Genomic DNA, 15,723 nt, shown 5'->3' on the forward strand with positions numbered 1-15,723 from the left:
GCCCCAGCTTCCCTGGGCCAACAGTCCCATCAGCCAGCATGAGCTTGGGAGATGTGTGTGAGCCAGGAATCCCCTAGGGCTGGGGGACCGGCCTGCAGCCCGCGGGGTAAGGTGGGGGGAGCAGTACAGGGGACTCACGGCCACGTAGCCCTTGGCGGCGGTGAGGGCCTCGGCCGCCAGCACGTGTGCCTGCACCAGATTGTGCACGTGGACCCAGTTCATCCGTGTCCTGCGGTCCCCAAATCGGAACATGAATAGCCTCTTCTTGACATGGTTCTGGTGGAGGCCAGGGGACGGGTGAGAAACACAGACCAAGCCTGGAGTGGCTTTAAATTCCATCTACATGCTGAAGGCTCCCAAGTTTCTAGCTCCAGGCCACAGTCCTTTGTCCCAGTCCCACACAGGATGCCTTCCTGACACCTCCACTTGGTCTTCGAATAGACAAGGCGGCCTTGTCCTGTCCAGGAGTGAGCGCCTGATCCCTCCCTCCCCGCAGCCCGCAGCACCCAGTGCTCAGGCCCAAGCCCTGCAGCCACCCTCGACACCACCTCTCACTCTCCACACCCAACCCGTCTGCGTACCCAAGTGTCTCAACCATTACAGTCTGTCCAGAATCCAGCCACTCCTCACAACCCTGACTGCTGCCTTCATCTCTCACCTGGACAAAGAAATAGCCTCCTAACTGGTCCCCTGCCTCCACCCTCGGCCCCTGCGGGCTGTTCCCCATGCAGCCAGGGGTTCCTTTTGAATCCTAAGTCAGATCACATCTCCCCTGCTCAGAACCTTCCAGGGCGCCCATCCTTGCAGAGTGGATGGCCGAGGAGGCCCTTCTGCTCCCCACCCAGCTACTCTCTGATTTGTCCCCCAACCCAGACTCCCTCGCTCAGCTTCTCCCACCAATCAGGCTCCTTCTGTGCCTCCAGCCTGGCGCTGGGACTACATACCGCCACGCGGGGCAGGTGCCTCTGCTCTTCGGGGCCGTAGATCCCTGGGGGCCGAAGCACACACGTCCGCAGAGTGCCTCCTCCTATGATACAGGGGAAGCCGGTCAGGGTCCCGGGAGTTGGGGTGGATGAGCAAGGAGAGGGACAGAAAGGCTGTCCACATCTCCTGGTCCTTACCCAGATAGGTTGGTAGAGAAGGCAGGTCCTTGGGGTGTCCTTATTTAATTAATCATTCTCTAAGTCGATCACATAGTCATTCAACAAACACTGTTCAGCATCACCCCTGTCCCTGCCCTGCCCTGCCCTGCACCAGCACTGGGCCCTGGGATGGATACTGTGAAGAATCGAAGGATGACCAAGAAATGGCCCCTGCCAGTAACAGAGACAAGACCTACATGCAGCTATCTGCATGACCCATAAAAGTTTATCCAGCACTTGACAGACATGATATCCTTTGACTCCCCTGAGTCCTACTGTGCCCATTCTACAGATGAGCACAGACCCACATGCTCTCATGCCTATAGCTGTAGTTCTTTCCTTTTTCTGGTTATCAGTTAAAGACCATGGAGAGGTCCTACTATGTGCCTGGCATTCTGATAAGCCTGGACTTTTTCCCTCAAGGCAACCCTATGAGTGGGAGCTGTTATTATCCCTGTCTTATGCATAAAAGAACTAAGGCTCAGAGAAGGAAAGTGATTTGCCTAAGGGCACACAGCTCATCCTAGCGGAGCTGAGATGGGGACTAAAGCCCAGGCTCTTTCCACTGACAGCATGAGAGCTGGGGGTCTGTCTCCCTAACTCTCACTGCTCTGTGCCAGCAGAGTCCCCAGACCAAGACAGAGCTTGGTCCAGGGCTTCCCAAATTCTCTGCTGAGGGGCCCTCTTGGCACAAGTGGGAACATGTCTCTCCGGTGAAGTCTTGGGGTACAGCCTGAAGAGCTGCCCCAAACAGATTCCTTTTAAATCTTAAGAAAGGTTATAAAATGTTCTATGTGTTCTTATAATCCATTTGTACTTTAGATTAAATTTTTTTAAAACTACTTATTTGTAAACTGCTTGACTCCCAGCCCCAACTCCTGAACTGAGACGGAGCCTCTGAAAGATGTCCCACTTCCCCGAGGCTCAGGTTCCCCAAGCAGCCGTGCCCCTTGTTTGGGGAGCCGAGTGTATGCCAACCTTTGGGACCAGAAGCCCACCTTCCTCAGGGGCCAGGTCTAGGGGGACCGTCAGTCTAGATGCGCTGCTCTCCTCTGAGCTGGTGGCCACGGGACCCAAGCTGGGCCAATGCCATGGCCTCACACAGGAATGTGACTCTCGGCATCACTGATGTGGGATCTAAAATCCTAGGAGTGGATTCATCCTGAGAGGCTGATCACCAGCTCCTGCCACCCAGGTCCATGGAGCTGCCCCGACCTTGTCCTTTCTAAGCCCTGGTGGTCATTTCTCTGGAATCTATTTTCCAGAATATTTCCCATATCCTTCCAGTATAAATTCACTTTTCCCCACAAATTAGCCAGGGCTGGTGTCTTTGGGTCAGAACCAAGCATCCTGCCTGCTCTCCCTCGAACACCCTCACTTTACAATGAGGCCCAGTGTAGTGGCTTGAGGGGGTGGCCCCTGAAAAGATACATCCACATCCTGGAAACTGTGGATCCAATTTTACTTGGAAAAGTGATCTTTGAAGATGTAAGTAAGGATCTAAAAATGAAATGATCCTGTATTATCCAGGTGAGCCCTAAATCCAATGTCACGTATCCTTATAAGAGACTCACAGAGAAGAGACAGGTCAAGAAGAGAGGCCACGTGAAGACAGAGACAGAGACCAGGGTGAAGCAGCCACACACCAAGGAAGGACCCCAAGCTTCTGGGGCCACCAGAAGCTGGAGGAGACAAGGAAGGACTCTCCCCTCATGTCTTTGGAGGGAGCACAGCCCAAACGACACTTTGATTTCAGACGCCTGGCTGTGAACTGTGACAACTATGGGAGAAGAAATTTCTGTTGTTTCAAGCCACTAGGTTTGTGGTAATTTGTGTCGGTGGCCTTAGGACACTAAAGACACCAAGAGACAGGAGGATACAGAGCATTCACACTGAGCTGGGGTCTGCACTGTCTCAGGACCCCGCTACAGGGACCAGGGCCCGCCATGCCAGGTTAGAGGCAGCGTCTCAGGGACCGGCTTATGTAGTAGGGACTGGAAATCACCCAGGGTGACCGTGGCTGGACTCCTGGGAGGCAGGTATCAGGTGAGCTTTTCTGTAAACAGCCTGCAGCTAATTTTAAACTCTGGGTCACCTGGGTATGGTGTGGGGGGGAGGTCGGGTTGCAGCTGACGTTGTCCGGCGGGGCCGGGCCCAGGGTATCCATGACTCCCCTGACTGTGGAAAGCTGGGGATGCTCATATCAATAATTCTCAGCCAGAGGATTAGGTGTCTGGCTCATAGGCTGCTGGTCCAGGCAGGGGAGGCCCCAGGTAGAGAAGAGACTTCAATTGCACAGGGTCTAACCCCTGGAAAGACAGAGCTGGATGTTCCCACTGGATGAGGGGCCAAGGCCTGACAGGCCCAGGGTGAGGGGGTAGGGTGGGGAGGATTTTACAGAAAAGAGACCTACTCGGCCATAGCTACTGTCAAGCCCCAGGCTCTGGTGTTTCCCCTGGTGGGGAGGGGGTTCAAATCCCACCTCGCCACCTAATAGCGATGTGACCCTCAGCTAAATCAGCAAACCTTTCAGCCTCAGCTTTCTCTTCTGTAAATTTGAGGATTATAATTTCAAACATCCTTCACTCTCCAAATCCACTTGACTTCCTGAGTTTAGACAGTGAGGGAAACCAGGTTTTCTGATTCTTTTTAGTTTCTGAATTTCAGAAAGCAAACAGTGATAATCTGGATAACAGAGAATTTATCTGAATCTGACTCCTGAGGTTAGAAAGGAAGGGAGACCTCAGGTTCTTACCTCGTCTGGCTGCTGTGAAGAGTTATTGAGACTTGTGCAGGTAAAATTAGCATGCAAAATAGGGCCTGGCAAGCAGCAAGCACCTGATAAACTCAAGCTGTCTATGTTGTTTTTTTAACAGTCCAAATCATTATTTTATTCTCACTCAAGGTTTTTTGAGCTGAATTCCAATATTATCCCCGTTTTTTCACAGATGCAGAGACAGGCTGGGAGGGGATAAGTGTACCGCCCAAGATCCCACAGCTGACAGCAGGTGGAGCTTGGATTTGAACTCAGTTCAGTCTGGTGCCAGCACATGGGTGCTGAGCCACTGTGCCCTCCTCTATTGTCACTTCTCTATGACAATCCAGTAAGGCAGACGAGGCTGATTTTTCTGGGAGTTACTGAAGGGCCCCTCAGGTGCATGACCCTTGCAAAGTGCTATACCTCACTGCATCTTCATAAACTTGTACTCTTGTCTAAAGAGGGTCCTGAAAACTGGATCCCCTCCTATGTGGCAGAAAAGAGAGCCAGATTTGGGCTTTCCCAAGTGTCTCCCCACCAGACCAGGAGCAGCGTGAGGGCAGAGACTGGGCCTGCCATCTTCCAGGCTGTATCCCTGGCAGGGTGTGGGCACACAACAGGTGTTCAGAATTTGTTGGATGATGAATGCCCAAGGCCTTGGGGAGGTGTCCTTTGGAAGGAAAGAGGGCCCCAGAAAGCTATCAGCTAAAAGCTAGAGTCACACTTGCTGCAGGAAGACAGCAGTGGGCATGCATGCTGGCCGTGAGCAGGGCCCCCAGTACTCACCTAGGAGAGGTGTCCCATTGGCCATGAGGATCAACTGGTCGGCGATGGCTTTGGTTCGGGAGTAGTGGTCCATGTGCTGCCAGGGGACAGGGAGAACAGAGCCACTGGACGCGGGTCGGTGACACTGCCGGCAATGCCTGCCTGGCCTCAGAGCTGCACCTTTGCAGCAGACCACGTGGGGGTCCATTTCTAGGGATCCGCACTGGGAAATGGCCAAGCCTGGAGCCCTACTGCCCCTCCTCTCCCTCTGTGTGGGACCCACAGGAACAACAGAGACAGTTCAGAGGAGTAACAATGACCAGGGGCTCCTTGATTCAGGGAGGCTCCTGCCAGCCCCAGGGCCTGCTCTGGGAAGTGGGGGCTGGACGAGCGTCGGATGGACCGTTGACATGTAGTCCCTTAGTGCTCACATGGCATTTTCACATACATCATCTCATTTCCAGCTCTCCATGTCCCCACAGGGTGGTGTTATCGCACCCAGATGAAAAAGGAAGGGCTCAGAGTGAAGAGATTTGCTCAGGGCCCCACAGTAGAAAGTGGCTTTGGTGGCTCAAAGTCAGGTCTGTGTGATTTCAAATCCCCTGCTGGCATGACCAGCCAAAGTAGAAGAGGACTTGTGCCACCCTAGTTTGGGGACCCTTTGTTCCTGGGGGTCACCTTGAGTTGTGAAGTTGACCCTGGCTCTGCCCCTCCCTACCCTTTGGATTGTGGGTCCCAGGCCTACTGGCCCCGCCCACCTCTCCTGGAAGCCGAGTACCTTCTCCAGTGGGAAATATGGCACAGAGTCCTCATCACCCTGCTCTATGGGCTTCCCGCCGAATGCGACATTGACCGTGCTGGTGTAGATGAGCCTTGGAACCCGCCGGCGGACACAAACTGCAGTGACAGGTGCACACAGCGACACACAGACACACAGACACACAGACGGGGCTGATGTGAGCAGAGAGCTGGCTGAGGAGGTGCCCACGGGACCAAACTGGGTGAATCCACTGATCTCTAGCCAGCCGCCAGCACACATCCTGGCTCAGAAGGGAAAGACCTCCCTCCCTCAACTGGGGGAGAGGTCCAGTCCCTGCTCCGTGGGCCCCTGGGGGCCGAGCCGGCTCACTCTCAGTGTGGCTGTGGCCCCTGAGCTACCTTGCCAGGGACAGGTCAGAAGAAAGTCCGCTCGATGGGGACACAGAAGAGACACACTCAAAAACGACAGGGAAAGACAGGATGCAGGTCAGGCAGCACATGCCCAGGGAGCCCAGATGTGGGGCTTCTGTTCTGGTCCTTCAGCAACTTTTCTTCTCCCGACCCCTAAGCCCTCTGTGGAAACGTCACTTCCCTGTGTCCTCAGATATGCCGAGGCCACACCGAGTCACCCCATGCCGGGGCCTGGGCAGGCCTGCAGAGCAGGAAGGATGTGCTGCCCACAGGCCCTCCGCTGAGGGGGCAGAGGGAGAGGAGGAGGCCCTGGTCTCCGTCCCTCCTCCACCCTGTCCCCTAGAGCTGGGCCTGTGGCAGGAGTAGGGAGAGAAGTGGGAAACACACGGCAGGTCACACTCCACTCTGAGCGCCTACCATCAATCACTAGTTTGGTGCCTCCAACATTTATAGACTCAATCTGCTTTTTTTGCAGCTAAAAGACAAGACGGAGGTGGGAGAGTCAGGTGCTGCCTCACGCCTTGTTGCTGAGGCCATGAGGCTGGGCTTGGGTGGGGCAGGGCAGGGGCTGCAGCTCAGAAGCGGGGATCCCAGGGTGGGGGCCCCACAGGCAGTGCGGGGGCCTTGGGTCCAGTGCCTCTCTCTGCCACCATCTCCCTGGGCCAGCTGGGGAGATTCCGTCTTGCACCTGACCCTCAGCTCCCTCATCTGTAAAGTGAGGGCAGACCCCCTTGGGTGGTTGGCAGGATTTAATAAGCCCTGTGGGAGGACCTGGTATAGGGCTTGACAAAGAAAAAGGACTCAAATGTGCTGGATTGCTTCCTGGCTCTAGAAATCTCAGCTCCCTTACGTGTAAGATGGACACAGTAATACTGTCCAAGCGAAGGGGCTGGGGTGTGAAAAATGAAAACTGGGCTACAGGGAAAGCTGCTGGTGCCCCAGGGACAGGGTGAAGCCTTGACGACTCATTTAATCCCTACAACCACACGAGGAGGAGGTGAGTTCCGTACTGATTTTTAAACTATATTTATTCTTGTTGCAGTTGTTTTTAATAGTAATACAATCACAAGGTTAAAAAGTTCAATCAGTAAAGAAGGTGCACAGTGAAGAGGAAATTTCCCTCCCCCTCCTTATTCCAAGTCTCCTTTTTCCCTCCCCAGAGGCAACCACTGTTACCAGCCTCTGTATTTCTAGAGATAATTTACCCTTATTAACACCAGCATATAAGCACGTGTGAGTATGTAGCTTTTTTTTTTAACCTACTCTTTTTTTTTTTTGATCTTTTTTTTTTTGTGGGGGGAGGTAATTAAGTTTACTTATTTACTTTTGATGGAGGTACTGAGGATTGAACCCAGGACCTTGTGCATGCCAAGCATGCACTCTACCACTGAGCTATACCCTCCTCCCCTGTAGCTTTTTTTTTTTTAAACGAAAATGTCAAACACAGTGTTTTTGCATCTTGGAAATTGTTCCGTTATCAGCACATATTGAATGATCTCATTCTTTTAAATGGCTGCATAGAATTTCATTGTATGTGTATAGATAACATTTATTTAAATAGTCCCCAACTTGGGGGAGGGTATAGCTCATGTGGTACATGCCTGAGGTCCTGGGTTCAATCCCCAGTACCTCCTCTAATTAAATAAGTAAATAAACCTAATTACCTTCCCCCTCCAAAAAATTAAAATAAATAAAATAATAAAAAATAGTCCCCAGTTGATGGACATGTAGGTTATTTCCGGTTTGGTTCATAAACAATGCTGTAAATATACAAAGAAGTGTAATTTCTGAGTCAAAGAGTGTTGTACACTTTGATAAATACTGTTACACTGTTCTCTGCAGAGACTGTGACAGAAGTACTTGTAATGGCCTCACTTTGTGGATGAAGAAACGGAGGCTCAGAGAGGTTAAGTTAACTTGCCCTAGTCACACAGCTAGAAAATGGCAGAACTGGCATTTGGTCCCAATGGATGCAAAACACAGGCAGGGTGCAGCCCAAACCCTCCCTGGAATAGGTGATGAGCAGTAATGAACACCCGGGGAGTGAGGTGGGTGGGCAGAGCCAAGGCCTGAATCCAGGCCCTGTGTGTGAGGGGCTCACCTTCTCAGCACCAGACATTCCGTAGGAGGCCACGTGGAAGACACAGTCCACCCCTTCGAAGGCGCGGTACAGGGCTTCTGCATCACGGACATCAGCCTGGAACGGAGAAGGAAGACACGGAGGTAGGAGGCCTTGGTCCAAGGCACTCAGAGGTAACCGCTGTGTACCTTGCCAAGGTCCCAGAGCTGGTCCCCTGACCCCACCTGGGGCTAGAATCTACAGGGCCAGGAGCAGCTGTGGGACAGGGTTTACTAGATGATTCTACCAGGCTTCTTAGCTGTCAGCCCCATTTATGGAGCTAAGTCACAGAGGCTGTGCTCAGCGTTCTACATGCACTGTCTCCTCAACTCCCCATGAGACCCTTGTAAAGCAGATATTGTTGGTGTCCCCTTTCTATGGATGAAGATGTGAGGCTCAGAGGGGTGGCACCCTGTGGCCATGGCTGCCTGGCTGGGAGCTGGGGTTGGAGCTGAAACATTCTGACCCCAGAGGCCATGCCCTTCAACACCACGCCACTGGGTACACATCAGACACTGTTCCCCGCCCTCCACCACCAGCCAGGGCCCCCCACACCCCCAGCTCCGCAGGATCCTCATCACTGCACCTGAATGAACTCGGTCCCTGAGCACAGCTCCCACTGGGGTCTGCGGAGGTCGAGCAGGATGACAGAAGTGCCACTCTTGGCCAGGCTAGAACCCAGGCTAAAGCCCAGGTAGCCTCCTCCTCCAGTCACCAGGACCTTCTGCCTAGAGGCCTGCACAGGTGTGGCCTGAGTCTTCTGCTGCAGTGGCGGTGATGGGGCTGTCATTGGCTCAGTAGGTTTGTACCCAGTCTCTGATCCCTGTCTGGGCCCAGGCCTGACTGCTGGCCCAGATAATGGTAAAGCTCCTGAACCAGGTACAGACCCAGTTCCTAGTCCAGGCCCCAGAGCTGGTCCAGGTCCTGTAGCAGCACCAGACCCCAACACTGCACCAGGCCCTTGTCCAGGTCCCAGAGCAGCACCAGGCCCCAACACTGTACCAGGCCCTTGTCTAGGTCCCAGAGCAGCAACAGGCCCCAGCCCAGGCCCCGACACTCCCCCAGGCCCTGGCCCAGGCCCCGACACTGCACCAGGCCCTTGTCCAGGTCCCAGAGCAGCACCAGGCCCCAACACTGTACCAGGCCCTTGTCTAGGTCCCAGAGCAGCAACAGGCCCCAGCCCAGGCCCCGACACTCCCCCAGGCCCTGGCCCAGGCCCCGACACCGCACCAGGCCCTTGTCCAGGTCCCAGAGCAGCACCAGGCCCTGACCCAGGCCCCGACACTCCCCCAGGCCCTGGCCCAGGTCCCGAAGAAGCACTGGGTCTTGATCCAGGTTCTAGAACCACATCAGGCCTAGGCCTAGGCCCCGAAATGGTACCAGGCCCCAACCCAGGCCCCAGAATAGCACCAGGACCTGGCCCAGGGCCTGGAACAGTACCAAGCCCGAGTCCATGTCCAGACACAACACCAGGCCCCAACCCAGGTCTGGACACAGCACCAGGCCCCGGCCTAGGAGCTGACTCAGACCCCAGGCCTGAGACCCCCGCCCAGGCCTGGCAGACAGGGCAGCTCTGCTGGCCCTGCCCCGCAGCTTTGCACGCCTCTGCAGAGGAGCCTGCTGGATTGGGCTTCATCTTCTACTGAGCCATGTGAACCCAGGATCTGTCCAGCTGTAGGGAAAAACAACATGTACATTCTAGGGTTTTCTCAAGTCACATGGATTATCAGACCCCTGGGGACTGAGGGGACCTCCTGGTAAGAATTAGAGACCCTCTGAGCTCCCAGTGAACAGTTTCAGAATCTTGAGAACTTCCAAGGTGGCTGCCACCTTTCTCAGAGAGAGTCTGAGTCTGAGAAAAAGCAACCAGGCCTTGGGTTTCACAGCTGGGGAAACCAAAGCACAAAGTCACACTGCATGGCTGAGATTTACACCAAGCATTCCTGAATAGTCTACCAGTTCCATAAAATCTTGGTTCTTGGTCCCTTAAAATCTTGTAGTACAAGAGGGAGACAGACTAAATCATGCCAAGGGGAATGCCACTAAACTGGGTGGTGCCTGCTTTCTGATGGGGAAATTGGGAGGACTTCCTGGAGGAGGAGAGAAGGAGAACTAGGAGGAGGTGGAAGACAGGGAGGAATCCACATGGGATCCAAAAGGGCCCTGGAAACTTGCAAAGTGTGGCATCACCTCTGCCCTGGCAACTGCTGCCTCTGGTTCTCCCAGGTCCCCCAGCAGTGCAGATGACTGGGACCACAAGGTCTGCCCAAGCTCCCTGTGGGCTTCAGGATCAGGTTTGTGGGCTTTGGGGGCCAGCACTGAGGATCCTGTCCTCCTCACTCTAGACAATGCAAATCAGGCCATCAGTCACTGCCACCATCGTCTCACCTCCCCACCTCCTGTTGCATCTGAGGATAAGTCTGGACCAAGGGCCAGATCACCACTATCATCATTAATAACAGCAGCAACTGTGTACTGCGGGCCTACTGTGTGCCAGGCCCTGTGGATACAGAGATAGGTAAGTATCTGCCCTATCGTCGCCTGGAGTGACAGCTATGGGGTGTATGTTTTAGTTTCCTCTGTCACAGTCCTGCTCTCCAAAGTTCTGAGTGAGGGATAAAGTCATGCCCCATACAGATACTGGCACTCATGGGTTTAACAGGGAGGGGAGACACCCCAATCTGAGTCCTCGCAAGGGATGAGTCTAACTCCCCCATTGGGAAGGGAAGGGTGCAGCCTCGGAGTAGAGTCCTCCTCCAGGCCGAGGGGACTCTGTCCTGGGGAAGAGTCTGTGGCACCAGAGCTGCTGTCTATCCTGTGGGGATGCTTTCTGTGACAAAGGCTGGAACCCCGCCTCGGGTCCCGTTTGCTGGGTGTGCCCTTTGGCAAGATCGTTGTAACCTCATTGCACCTCAGTATCCACAGCGGTCCAATGGACCCACATAACCCTGGCTGTCCTGTCTACTTCCCAGAGCGGTCATGAGGGAACAGAGAGCAGAGCCCTCACAGGCCACTGGTAGGCAAGCCTCCAGGAGCGGTGGGGTCAATGTAGAATCACTGGTTCCCAGTCCTGTGCCTGGCACAAAGCAGGCCAACCGTAACAACTGCTGAATGAATGAATAAACTCCAGGCTGTTCTGCCTCTCGGAGACCTACAGCCAAGCACCTGGCTGACCCTGGGTATTGCCGCACTTAATCCCCCGACTTCTGTGCGACAGAGGCTCCTGTTCCCATCACCCTGGGAGAGAAACTGAGACTCAGAGAACATTCATGAACTCTGATGGAGTCTCAGTACAATGGCTCGTCCTGGATCCAGACGGATGGGGACCCAAATAGGGGTTGGATGAGAAGAACCGGTAAAAGCGGTAGGACAGACCCCGGGCGTGTCGGCCTCGCAGGGCTGGCAGGAGCGGGTCCCCCACGCCAAGATCGGCCGGCGGGGCAGCTCGGGGTCGGGTCCTCCCTCCGCGCGCCCCCACCCGCGCCCCCGGCCCCGCCCCGGCTGCGCTCACCCGCCCGGGCTCCCGCAGCGCTGCGTGCTCCCGGCTGCGCCCGCGTGTCCGTCCGTCTACGCGCCGGGCTCCGCGCGGCCGGGCCGCCGCCTCCTCGGGGCGGGGCCGGACTGGGCTCCCCGGACCGCCCCGCGCCCGCCCCGCGCGGGTTTTCTCCGTCTCTGTCCGCCCACGACACGTCTCTAAGGCGGGACCAGCTGGCTCTCAGAGGGGAAACTGAGGCGGGTCGAAGGGTAAAATGGGCCCGCGTTGTAGCTGGGGAAAGGAAGCGAAGGCCCTGCGTGCCGGTCCCTGTCCTGCCCGCATAGTCGGCCTAGAGCCCCGCGAAACGGTGTTTCTCCACCCACCTACCCATCCATGTCTTCTCGCACAGAGTCCTGTCTGTTCAGCCAGCCTCCAGCCTTTCTGCCCACCCTCCCTCCCTTCTTCCTCTCTTTTATCTATTCATTATCCCACCTATTCTTCCATCCCTCTCTTTGTTATTCTCCAATGTTCCACCAATTTTAAACTATTTTTTGTCCATTCATCTATTCACCTGTAATTCTGTCTTTCCACCTATCCATCGAATTCATTCCAAACATCTTTCTTTCCTCCCTGCCACCCATCTATCATCTCTTCCTTTCTTGTGTTCTTTCGCCCATTTCCAGGTTATCCAGTCTCCGCTGCCATCGTTCCACTTGTAATAGGTGATTCCTCAGTGCTGTCCCTTCCCTTGCACTGGGGACCCAGATGGATCACATCATCCCTGGAAAACTCATTTGCAAGTGGCAGTGGCAGAGGGGCAGGCATGTGCCCAACAGCAGGCACAGCTGCTGTTAACAGACCTACTGGGGGCTGTGCTCCCAGAGCTGACTCAGAGCGCTGAGGTTTGGTTACTTTGGCTGAAGAGGGCTACTTGAAAGGCTTCACGCGTGTGAACATCCTCCTTGGGCATAGGTGGGTGTGGGGAAGAGGAAAGCAAAACCTCTGCCAGCACATGCTACGTGCCAGGTGGCAAGTTACCTTGCTTAATCCTTGTCAGTCGCATCATTTGCAGATATTTGCTCCCATTCCACATGTTGTGTATGTGCTCTTTTGTGTCTGGTTTCTTTTGCCCAACATTGTTCATAAGATTGATGCATCTTGTTGAATACAGCTGTAGTTTGTTCTTTTTAAATTGATGTGTAGTATTCCACTTCACAAATATATCACAATTTATTTGTCCATTCTACCATTGATGGGCATTTTTAAGTAGTTTCCATTTTCTGACTCTTATGAACAAAGCTGCTATGAGCATTCTTATATATGTCTTTTGTCAAACATGGGCACCCATTTCCCTTGGAGTGGAATTGCTGGCAGAGAATAGGCATGTGTTTTACTTTAGTAAAAACTGCCAGTTTTCCAAAGTGGTTGGACCAGTTTACACCCCCACCGCAGTAGGAGAGTTTCAGTTGCTCCCTATCTTGATATCATCAGCCTTTATTTCTAGCCATTCTGGTGGGTGTGTAGTGGTGTCTCATTGTAGTTTTAATTTGCATTTCACTGATGGGTATGACTGTTGAGCACCTATATATACACTTATTTCCATATGCTATTGCTTGTTTACACCTGTTTGAGTCTTTTGTCCATTTAAAAAATTAGGATGTTTATCTTTTACTTATTGATTTGGACTTCTTATATCTTAGAAATGAGTCTTTTAATAAAGTTTTATCTCACCAAAAGTTTACGTACACAGAGACACACACATATACCAATGGTCACATCAGTTTATAAGTAACTTTGATCCTATTAATCAAATAAAAGCAATTTTTCCTATCTTAGAAGTGACCCTAGATGACATGATACATGACATATGCATTTCATATGTGCACAGTGGGGCAGCCCAGCAGATCCAGTTCGATTTACACATTCTTGAGCTGAGCATTTGCTCTGGACTAGACTCCAGAGCAGATTTCAGTTCAGTTTGAGCAGTGGTGGGGGAAGGGGATGGGGGTGGTGAGGCTCATGTCTTTCTTCTTCCTCCAAGATGGGCTGACGGTGACTCTGCATTTCCCACATGGACCAGGGTGGTGGGGGAGCACAGAACAAGAGGACCAGGGCAGAAACAATCCCACCTGGCAGGTTTCCAGAACTGGACTCTCACAATTAAGCTGCATGCCCACTGTTTACTACGTGTCTGCCACATGGCAGGTTCTGGGGACCCAGAGATGGTTAGGACACCAGCCTCATCTTGAGGGAGCTCATCGTCAAGGAGAAGAGCTGGACAAGGGAGCAAGGAAGCATTTTGTGGAGTGCTAGGGTTAGTGTCACCTCTCTAAGGAGGGGTGTGTGGTCAGGATGCCATGGGAGGAAGGCCGGAGGCTCTCAGCTCTTGATGGGTCCCAGGGACATCGTCACAGTGGAGCTGATGCCATTTGTGCTGTGCCTTGATGGATGAGAAGGAGTCACTAGGCAGAGGGTGGCAGAAGGATGTTCTAAGCAGGGGACTTGGTACAGGACTTCCCAGCCAGTGACAGACTTGTGACTGGAGTGTAGCATGTGTTGGAGACAGGATAGGAATGTTAGGATGGACCCAGGGATGGAGAGCCTTTTCTCCCTCAGCTTCCGGGGAGCCCTGGTGCCTGGGATCATGTTGATCTGCGGACTTTCTAAGGCACATTGTCCTCACCATGTGCTCAGTAAGTGGTTCTCTGTAGGCTGGCCTTTCTACTTAGAGGAATCATTGTGTCTCATCCCTCCCTGTAGTTACTACTGTCCATGAAACAGGGCAAGCTGCCTGGCCCTGGACCAGCAGTCACAGGTCAGGAGTCTATCCTCCCCCCTTACCTGAGAACACTTCGCTACGGAGAAGCAACCTTTGGTTCTGTGCTGTTTTTCTTCTGGAGTTGGGTCCTAGTGAACAGAAGGTGACAGTAGATGGTTCCCCCGATGCCCAGATTTCTGGGCCTGGAGGGGAGAAGCAGGGCAGGAGCTCTTGGAGCGGGGGCACCATGACTTGGTTGGGTCTAGGTGGGCTGGGGCTACGTGGCAGGTGGGAGGGGCTGCTGGACAGGCGTACCTGAGGGCCTGGGCCTGCCCAAGGAAGCTTCTGGCCTTGGTGATCTCCTGGGCCAATCTCCTTAAATCGTCTCCTTCAAACAGTGGCAACCCAGGGTCCTTGAAAGGGAGAAGTGAATGTGATGTTAGATCTATTAGATGATTTGGCTAGGACCTGACAATCCAAAATCTCAGGAGAATTTTAGAGCGAATTCAGTGCAGCCTCCCACCCAGGGCAGGTAGTCTTGTGGGCCTCTGCTTGCACATTCCAGGGACAAGGAGCTCACCAGGCGTCAAGGCAGTCACTCTGCAAACGGGACACCTTGCAATGAGATGTCTGAGAGTGAATGTAGGGAGGGGGCGGTGGAAACCAGGAGGGTCCCTGGACTCCACTGCAGTCAGCATCACTCTGTCAAGCAGAACAGAAGTGGTACGTGCTCCTTATCTCGCTGTTAGTAAAAGCTATCCAGCCCCTTCTTTATTTCTTCTAGTGAAACAGCTTCACAGACATGCCTTTTTCCTTATGTCAGCTAATGAAACTCTGGAGCCTAGCCGTTTTTGTTTTTTTTTTTTTTCCCCAGAGCCTAGCCTTAAAAGGATGTGTTCTCACAATTAGCAAGAAGAAAGAGAAAAAGCTGCTTCTTTTCCCTGGGAGGAGTAGCAGCAGAGATCCTGCTCTGCACCCAGAAACCATTAAAGAACCTGATTTGATAAAGTTTTAAACTGAGAACCTTCATGATATCCCGTGTAGTAAGGATATGGGTGAACGTTCATTACTTTTACTTGTTCTTTTTCTTGGGAGGAGGAGCTGATAATTAGGTGTTTGTTTATTTTTAGTGGAAGTACTGGGGATTGAACCCAGGACCTTGTACATGCTAGGCACAAGCTCTACCACTGAGCTAGACCCTCCCTGCTATTTTTACTTGTTCTGATCTTTGCATCATTTGTAATATTTGCCCCTAAACCAGTTACTTGAACAAATACATCATTTAAAGTACTTGACTTCAGAATTTATGCCATGACAGTAAACTTTAACTTCCAAAAAAAAAAAAAAAGATCTGGAATTCTGGTTAGTTGTGTTACTGAATGATTTGTTGCCCTGAAAATGTATAATTCACAACAGCATATTCCTAGAAGGTATGAATCTGTACATAATTTTTCTGTCAGATTGGAAGATCTTATTTCACATGCATGATGGAACCTAAGACTTGACTAGATTTCTCTCTTAACAGATCATTTGAAT

At 52.8% G+C, this 15,723-nt stretch overlaps 2 protein-coding genes across 3 annotated transcripts in view; both read right to left on the minus strand.

The window, feature by feature from the left end:
- Positions 1-11,510, minus strand: part of SDR42E2 (short chain dehydrogenase/reductase family 42E, member 2) — a 29,382-nt gene extending 17,872 nt beyond the window's left edge. The window contains exons 1-8 of one of the 2 annotated variants that reach the window (XM_032460894.1): positions 10,145-10,244; positions 8,541-9,626; positions 7,937-8,032; positions 6,253-6,310; positions 5,444-5,562; positions 4,687-4,762; positions 945-1,027; positions 139-276 (exon numbers count right to left, since the gene is read on the minus strand). In XM_032460894.1, the coding sequence (XP_032316785.1) occupies positions 139-276; positions 945-1,027; positions 4,687-4,762; positions 5,444-5,562; positions 6,253-6,310; positions 7,937-8,032; positions 8,541-9,590 (1,620 nt within the window). In that variant the 5' untranslated portion in view covers positions 9,591-9,626; positions 10,145-10,244. Of the gene's footprint in view, positions 1-138; positions 277-944; positions 1,028-4,686; positions 4,763-5,443; positions 5,563-6,252; positions 6,311-7,936; positions 8,033-8,540; positions 9,627-10,144; positions 10,245-11,465 lie in introns of those variants that run through there. The other variant, XM_032460893.1, reaches the window with a different exon arrangement.
- Positions 11,511-13,182: 1,672 nt separating this feature from the next.
- VWA3A (von Willebrand factor A domain containing 3A) overlaps positions 13,183-15,723 on the minus strand; it is a 45,137-nt gene continuing 42,596 nt past the window's right edge. The window contains exons 33-35 of the mRNA XM_032460885.1: positions 14,503-14,600; positions 14,271-14,336; positions 13,183-13,968 (exon numbers count right to left, since the gene is read on the minus strand). Coding sequence (XP_032316776.1) covers positions 14,285-14,336; positions 14,503-14,600 — 150 coding nt within the window. The 3' untranslated portion in view covers positions 13,183-13,968; positions 14,271-14,284. The remainder of the gene's footprint in view (positions 13,969-14,270; positions 14,337-14,502; positions 14,601-15,723) is intronic.

This window comes from Camelus ferus, chromosome 18 (assembly GCF_009834535.1).
Source record: "Camelus ferus isolate YT-003-E chromosome 18, BCGSAC_Cfer_1.0, whole genome shotgun sequence".
NCBI lineage: Eukaryota > Metazoa > Chordata > Mammalia > Artiodactyla > Camelidae > Camelus > Camelus ferus.